The sequence below is a fragment of the Tarenaya hassleriana genome, unplaced genomic scaffold (genome assembly GCF_000463585.1).
Source record: "Tarenaya hassleriana unplaced genomic scaffold, ASM46358v1 Cleome58, whole genome shotgun sequence".
NCBI lineage: Eukaryota > Viridiplantae > Streptophyta > Magnoliopsida > Brassicales > Cleomaceae > Tarenaya > Tarenaya hassleriana.
Window position 1 is genome coordinate 131,003 of NW_010968329.1, and position 8,711 is coordinate 139,713.

The 8,711-nt window shown below is 42.0% G+C and overlaps 1 protein-coding gene across 1 annotated transcript in view; it reads left to right on the top strand.

Annotated features, from left to right (window-relative positions):
* Positions 1-7,758: 7,758 nt before the first annotated feature.
* LOC109116027 overlaps positions 7,759-8,711 on the top strand; it is a 2,782-nt gene continuing 1,829 nt past the window's right edge. Inside the window, exon 1 of the mRNA XM_019200737.1 lies at positions 7,759-8,660. Within this exon, the coding sequence (XP_019056282.1) occupies positions 7,759-8,660 (902 nt within the window). The remainder of the gene's footprint in view (positions 8,661-8,711) is intronic.

The following is an 8,711-nucleotide window of genomic DNA, read 5'->3' on the forward strand; positions in this document are numbered from 1 at the left end:
TTGAGCTCCTAGCTCCATGCGATCCGGTTGAGCTCCAAGTTTCATAGGATCCAAGCTTTCGTCCATGCTCCCGCTCCAAGCTATCATTAGCTCCTTGCGTTCTTTTATCACCAAGATATAGTTGGATGCATCGCTCGGGATTCCAAGGTGTTGGTTTGGTGCTCTATGATGTACTGTTTATGAGCTTTGTTCAGATACATTCGATGTATTGATATTTTCTATGGTTTTATGAGAGTATTTGATTCATTACATGTTCTTGCATACTAGATCTGTTATGAAATCCGTGTATCATTATGAATGATACTAAACTCCCTAGTCTTGTGTCGTTATGGGAATAACGAGATAATAAGACTAGTATGATGTGTGATTGATGATCACATAGATGATCATAGGTATTGGATACGATCACAATCATAGGTATTCGTTGCAGAACGGAATACTGGACTGACCCGCATGAGATTGTCACATGGACTAGCGTCATGACTTGAATCTCATATGACGGTTCCATGATTGGATCCTAAGACCTGAGATATCTACGGAATCCAACGTGAGGAGTTGCGTGCTTTGAATACGTCTAACGTCCTGCGTAACAGGAGGACTATAAAGGCGTGTATCAGGTACGAAACGAATCATGTACTGGATTGTAGATAGTCAAGACGGGATTTGTACCTCTCGTAAAAGAGAGAGATATCGCTGGGCCCCTCGTGTGAGCGAGACTTAGAAATGTGTGGCCGCACTATAGACGAACGTCGTCTATTTCAGACAGTCAAACTCAGTTAACGAGAAAGCAGTCGAATCAGATAAGGTGGCTTGTCCATGCCTTATGTTCGACATATGATATCGCGATACAAAAGGATCATCAGCCGGAATCATCTCTGGCGTTCGTAAAGATCACGAACACACTCTATTCGAGATAGGTAGTCATAGTGTCTTGCTAGAGACCGCCTATGACTTGTATACCCGAAATAGGGATTTCAGGTTATATTGCTATGTCGAATGAGCCTACAGGGTCACACACGCAGGGAAGGACAAATGCACGAGGGAAAACGACGAAAAGCAGAGACGGAAGGGGCTGGAACGGACGGACCAGAAAGTCCAGAACGGACGGTCCGCCCGAACCAGACCGGACGGTCCACGACAACACGCAGACCGTCCGTTCTATGAGGATAGAACGGACGGTCCGCACTAAACGTAGACGTAGACCGTCCGTTCTACGTGCTGGAACGGACGGTCCACGTGCAATTCTGGACCGTCCGTTCCGGGTTCCGGTTTTCCGAAAATTAAACCGAAATTAGGGTTAAATCACTTTATAAGAAAGTGATTAGAACCCTAATTAAGCAGAGACTTTTGACAGCCGACTTTTGCAGAAAAGTGTGAGTTTTTGGAGATCCAAAAACGAGTTCTAAGTCTCGGGATTTCTCGGTGCACAAATCGATCAGAGATTCGAGTCCTAGCAGACAAGTTCCAATCGTTGGAATCCATCCCGAGGTGTGGATACGTGTAGAGGGCGAGGTAATCTTCCTGCCTTTCGTGATCAGAACGATTCATCGATAGAGACAGGCCCCGGATCGATTGAGGTAAGCGTTCTTAACGTTTCTACGATTTCAATAGCAGCATGGTTCTAGGGTTCTATAATTTTTGTTTTACATCCGCTGCGCAAACCCTAGAATCGATCTCTTAGGAATAGGATTCGCTCATGAGATCCCAGGAAAGCCAACATCGATCACCCTACTTTTCTAAACCAGGTTCACTCGGGGTTTAAGACCGTTCGTCTTGAATGCTTGCTTACATTTCGTTTGTGAATTGTTTAGGGGTTTAGGGAACTCATCCACCACCTATCGGGAAATCTATCGATCTTTGGATTATATCACGTGAAATCCACATAAGCATTAGAACACTCACCATTTTTTATGACCTGTGGTGGCTCTAACTCATATTGCTCCATCGATATAGTGTTACGATACTCTTCGGAGTCCATATCTAGTTGTTCCTCAAAAGTTTCTTGCCACCGAGAGGCAATTTTAGCAGTTGTGTTGGATCGGAACTCGCGTAGTGATTACATATAGTTCAAAAAGTCCTTTTGTCCCTGCAAAAACGGAACAAAGAAGGATTTAGTCTCAGAATCTATCTCTTGCTTAGTTGTGGATGATGAAGGTGTAGAATTTTGTGTTTGTGGAAGAAATGGAATATGAATAATGAAAGGTAGGAGATGAAGATTGATACGAAAGAGGAGATAAGAACGAAATAAGGATAGAGGGGAAATAATTCAGATTTCCTTAAGTCTCTATTTCTTATTTTAAGTGATACAAGATATCACTTATTTATAGTAGAGAAACTAGTTGTTACAACAAACATTTAATTAGGTAGTTAGGAAGAGAATTGAATAAACTAGCTGTTGGAGCCTTGCATGTCCAGGAGCATTTATGAGGTAGTTGGCAAGTAGTAGATTCCTGTTGTATGTTTCAATATGAACTCCATGGGCCTTTCTTGGGCCTGATCTATCCCATGTCATCCGATTAAGCCATACTGCAAGCTAGGGTTCTTGCTCGTCATTCTGCTCAATGGTTCCTTGCTTCCCAAGTCTTCCTGTGTCATGCTTGCTACTCTTTTGCTCTTCAACATTCTCCCTCAAGATTGGCTGGCGAAATTCGATGAGGCCAATCTTGGAGAGAATTCGGTTAAGGACAAACGAACTTGTAGCTTTGGTGAGTATGTCGGCTAACTGGTCTTGACTCCGTGTATACTTTGTAGTTATCAGTCCTTGCATGATTTTTTTCCGAATAAAATGTCAGTCCACTTCGATGTGTTTTGTTCGCTCGTGGAAGACTGAATTGGCTGCTATATGTAATGCGGCTTGATTGTCACAATGCAAAGGCGTCGGTTGTGTAGTTGTGACTCCGAGATCCTTCAACAGGTTTTGCAGCCACATTATTTCGCTTGTAGTGTTGGCCATGGCTCTGTACTCCGCTTCAGCGCTCGATCTTGCCACCACCGTTTGCTTCTTGCTTTTCCATGTGACCAAGTTGCCTTCGATGAATGTGCAATATCCCGTGGTTGACTTGCGATCATTCCTATCTCCAGTCCAATCCGCATCGCAGTATGCTACCAGTTGAGTATGCTTGTTGTTTTCCATCCATATGCCTTTGTTTGGTGTTCCTTTGAGGTATTTGAGTATACGATCCACCATTTGCCAATGTGTTGTCGTCGGGGAGTGCATCCATTGGCTGACCTGATGAACAGCAAAACTAATATCAGGACGTGTAATCGTGAGGTGGATTTACTTACCTACAACGCGACGATATTGCTCTAAGTCTTGAAGTGATTCCCCCTCGCGTTGATCCTTGAAGTGTTCTTCGATTGGTGTTCGCACGGGTTTAGCCCCAAGATTTCCTGTTTCTTTTAGCAAATCAAGCACGTATTTACGTTGAGACAAGAACAAGGCATTAGTAGTATGGGTAACTTCGATGCCAAGAAAATACTTAAGTGTGGCGAGATCTTTGATGTCAAAAATAGTTTGCAAATATGATTTAGTGCTGTCAATACCCAATGTATCATTTCCCGACAAGATTATATCATCCACATAAACGAGCAGAACAATGATACCAGAGGAACTTGTAAATGTGAAAAGAGAGTGATCGGCGTCACTACGAACAAACCCTTTTGTTATGAGTGCCTCATATAGTTTGGAATACCATTGTCGAGGGGATTGTTTTAAGCTGTAGATGGCTTTCCTCAATTTGCAAACCTGTCCGGGTTGAATGGCGTTTGTATATCTTGGAGGAGGTGTCATAAAGATCTCTTCCTCTAGATCTCCTTGTAGGAAAGCATTTTTAACATCCATCTGCCACAAACTCCAACCAAGATTGATAGCTAAGGAAAGAAGCACTCTCACCGTTGGTAGCTTAGCTACCGGAGCAAACGTTTCATTGTAGTCCTCTCCAAGAGTTTGAGTATATCCTTTGTCTACTAGTCTCGCTTTGTAACGTTCAATATCACCGTTGTTGTGGTACTTGATCTAGTATACCCATTTGCAGCCCACCGGGTGTTTATGTGGTGGTAAGTTGGTAATCAGCCATGTTCCATTCTTCTCAAGAGCTTGAATTTCATCAGCCATTGCTTGCTTTCATTCAAGAATATCTTTGGCCTGATTGAAAGTAGTTGGTTCGAAACCCTGCTCAATGATACTCAAGAAATTGCGTTCATTAGTATCAAAGTGAGTAAGAGTAGAGTACTTATCGATCGGATGTGCCACTGCTTGAGCTTGGTGAGATGTTTTCCACCATTCAGAAGGTGGCTTCCTTTCTCTTGTGCTGCGTCTCAAAGGAGCAGGGGTTGGGACCGACATCAATGAGTTTGATGGTGATAAGGTTTGTGCAGTGGCTGAATCCTGCTCAGAGTCAACAATAGGCTCCATCGTGTTATGTTGCTGCACAATACCTATTTTCCCCTCATTGGAATCAATAGATGACCAGGATATGGTGTTGTCGTCCTCCTCAAGTAAATTACCGTGGTCAGGCTTTTCAACCATTGACCTAGTTCCTGCATTGTTAATGGGTACAGAATCTTGCTGAGAGAGAGAAGGTGTATGAGGAATACCACCGGCATGTAAATCGTGAGGGTGTGACGCCAATGAGGGTCGATCAAGATTTGCTCCAAGATGGTGAATAGTAGTCATGAGATGGAGCAGAGGCGAGTTATAATCCTTCCCCCTTTCTACAAGGTTCTCCAGTTGTTTCCAATCGTTGTCACCAAAGTAGCCAAGCTCCTCATGAAACTTGACATCACGACATGTATATATGCGATTGGTCGGAGGATGGTAGCACGTGTACCCTTTTTTATCAGCCAGATATCCAAGGAAGATGCAGCGGATGCTTCTCGGATCAAGTTTGGTGCGTTGCCCTTCATCTATATGAGCATAGCAAACACATCCAAACACAGTAAGTGATCAAGAGAGTCACGACGATTAAAGAGTACCTCGTATGGGGACTTGTCGTGCAGCACTTGAGTCGGTAACCGATTGATAATATAGCAAGCTACTTTGACAGCATCACCCCAATATTTCTTGGGAACTTGGCGATGAAAAAGGACAGTTCGAGCGACTTCCATTAAATGACGGTTTTTCCTCTCAGCAATTCCATTTTGTTGAGGAGTATGAGCACAAGACCGTTGATGCACAATGCCTTCGTGTAGGAGATATTCCCGAAACTTGGAGCTCATGTACTCACCTCCATTATCTGTTCTCAAGCATTTAATCTTAATGCCAAACTGGTTAGAGATATAAACAAAAAAGTTTTTAAAAACACCAAAGACATCACTTTTGTGTTTCAAAAGCGTTATCCATGTGTATTTGGTTTTCTCATCAATAAAAGTGACAAAGTATTTGAAATTATCACGAGAATAGCAAGGGGCAGTCCATACATCCGAATGAACCAAATCAAACTTATGCTCATAGATAGTAGATGAAATCGGAAAAACGGTTCGACAATGTTTCCCTAAAGTACAAGCCTCACAAACCTGATTAATTAACTTGACTTGGGGAATAAGTAAACGCAAAACCTTAGAGTGTGGATGACCTAATCGGGCATGCCACACAGTAGGCGAAATAGATAAAAAACTAGAATGGAATTCGTCAACATAAAAGAGGTTGCCCTTCCTTGTGCGTTTGCCAAACACATGGTCCGACTCAATATCCTGAAATGAAACACCATTAGCATCGAAAAGAATTCTACAAGGAGACTCTTCAACAAATTTAGCAATAGATAAGAGATTAGCATGAAAGTCTGGGATATAGAGTGCAGTAATGGTTTGATTAAAAATTCGAATTGTACCAATTCCTTTAACAGAAACTTGTTTACCATTTGCAACCGTCACTACGCCAACGCTTGGTGTTATGCTTTCAAACAATTTATCATCATAGAACATATGAGTAGTAGCACCCGAATCAATAATAATAGAAGTGAAAAGAGACAAATTACCACTTTCTTTGTTGAGTGATTGCAGAAGGTGTTTTAAACCTTTCAACTCGTCATGAGTAAGAGTGATTGAGCCATCAGTGATGTTGTCATGTCCCCGGTTAGAGCAGATCCACAGCGAGGTATGTCTTTGTATTTGGTAGGTTTCAGATGAGGATTGAGCACCCAACAACGATCTTTGCTGTGCCCTTGGCATTTGCAATGATCACAAAAATAAGGTTTGCGATCCCTTGGGGTATAATTTGTTGCAGCCGGTTTGTGAGCATAATGAGCAAGCTCAAGCGGTCCAGTGAACAAGTTCCGACCACCCTCTTCCCTTTTTTATCATCATACAGGTTTATTCGAATGTGGGAAGCTTTGGTTCTCTCAATACATGGTAAATAAGATTATTAAATGATGCATTAATGATGCGGAGCAGGATAGCAATGCGGATCATCTCGTCTTCTCGAGTGGACCCATGACGAGGTCAAAATCAAGGGAACTCCAAGCTGCTCTAAATGGCCTTTTTCTTGATTGTTTGGGCCAAAAACACATGGGAAATCAACTTGGATCAAGTCATATACAAGTCCAGCCCATTTTCAACATGATTTCAAGTGTGGAGAGCCCAAAATGAAGGCCCAAATGTTGCAGCCCAAGTCCATGACGAAAATCACTAAGGAATCTGCAAGTTCAAGTCTTCATGATGATTCCAAGGCATTCAAAGTCAAGTCCACCACATTTATGGCTTTGTTTTCCTATATTCCCAAAATTCTAGGAAGACTACATTTAATTCTAGTCTTCTATGTCTTTTGGATTTCTTTTACTTCTCCTATAAATAGGTGGGCTAATCTCACTTGTAAGAACACATCCTTGATCAATAAACTTGTGATAGTATTCTCTTTTAGTTCTTTGTGAACTGTTTTGAACTTATCGGATTTCTATCCGTGGCGTTCACCCGACTTATCAAACGGACAGTCATAACCGTTTGTGGCGTCTTCACTATACCAAGGTCGCTAGTCACGGTGTTAGGTCTAGGTCGAGGCAGTCTTTTAGACTTGTGCCAAGGTTGATTCCTACCGGTTGGTTAGAGGTCGCGGTCTCCACCTGCCTAATTAGAGTAAAGGTCCTTGGTTCCGCATCAGTTGGTATCAGAGCTCATCTCTAATCTAGGTTTTATCTATCCTTTATCTTTTTAATTTGTTCTTTTCATTTCTATCTTCTTCCTACTCATCTATTTCTAATTTATTACTTTCAAAGTTTGCATTTGTGAAAAGTTAAAAAAAAAAGAGAAAAAAAAACGAAAAAAAAGAATCAAAGAGAAAAGAAAAACGAAAGAAAAAAAAACGAAAGAAAAAAAAAAGGTTGAAAAAAAAAAGAGAACAGTTTTGGTTTTGCAATTTATAAGCAAAAAGAAAGAAAAAGGGGTTTCGTACGTAGCTTTACTACTCTTGCCAATTGTTTGTGGTCTTAGTGCATCTTGTTGCATCTTCTTCTTGTCGTCTTCTTTTGGTTTCCTCCTTTGCTAACCTTTCTTCCCAATTGTCCATCTTTTTTGTGTCTTCTTTCATTGTCTTATTATTCCTTGATTTGTCTTGGTGGACCGATACGGAGAAGATTTCTGATTGAGATCCGAATAGTTCGATAAGAACCATATAGAGAATACTGAAGAGGGGAAAAAGGCAAGAGTGTGTGAGATCATCAGAGGGTAAAAGCCAAATATCGAGTGAAACACTTGAGTGTGGTGAGGACATCTTCCTTTTCTTTGTTCTTTCTTCTTTTCTTTCTTCGTACCTCCTTTTGCAGAAACATGGCGGATGAACAAAATCGCAATCTCGACAATCAGCAACATGGAGAAACAAACCCTCTTCAAATGCAAGCATTGATGGGTGAGCTACGGAGAATCATGCGTGCTGAGCTGGAGGGTATCCATCAAAGAATAGACCAGATGGAAAATGAGGCGCATGCCGCACGTAACCTGCCACGACAAAATGCAGGACAAAGAGCTCGAACACCTTCAATTGCCCCTAGTGATGGAGAAGGAGCATTGTCGGATGGGGAGGGAGTAGTTGAGCAACCCCAAAGGTGTAGACATGTACAAGCCAGAAATCACGTTGATGATGACTTGGCAAGCATCAAAATGAAGATTCCGTCGTTTCAAGGGAGAAACGATCCTAAAGTGTACCTCGAATGGGAGAGAAAGACAGAGATGGTGTTTGAATGTCACCGTTATTCGGAGTTGAAGAAGGTAAAAAGGGCAGCCGCAGAATTCAGTGATTACGCTCTTGTTTGGTGGGACCAACTCGTAACCACAAGGAGGAGGAATGGAGAATATCCTATTGTTACATGGGATGAAATGAAAGCTGTCATGAAGAGAAGGTTCGTTCCTAATCATTTCCATCGTGATATACACCAAAGATTACGAAAATTGGTGCAGGGAAATCGAAGTGTGGAGGAGTATTTCAAAGAGATGGAGATACTCATGATCCGAGCAAATATTGAGGAGGATAGGGAAGCTACCTTACAAAGATTCCTTGGGGGTTTGAATCAAGAGATTCAAGATAGAGTGGAATTACAACCTTATGTCGAAGTCGAGGAACTGTTGCATTTGGCTATCAAATGCGAGCGGCAGCTCAAAAGAAGGGCAAGTTCACGTCCGACTTATCACAAGGGTTCATCCAGCATGAAACCAGGCTTTGTTAAGGAGGAGAAGTATGTTTCTGGATCGAAACAAGAAACAAAGCCAGCCACATCCAACCAAGG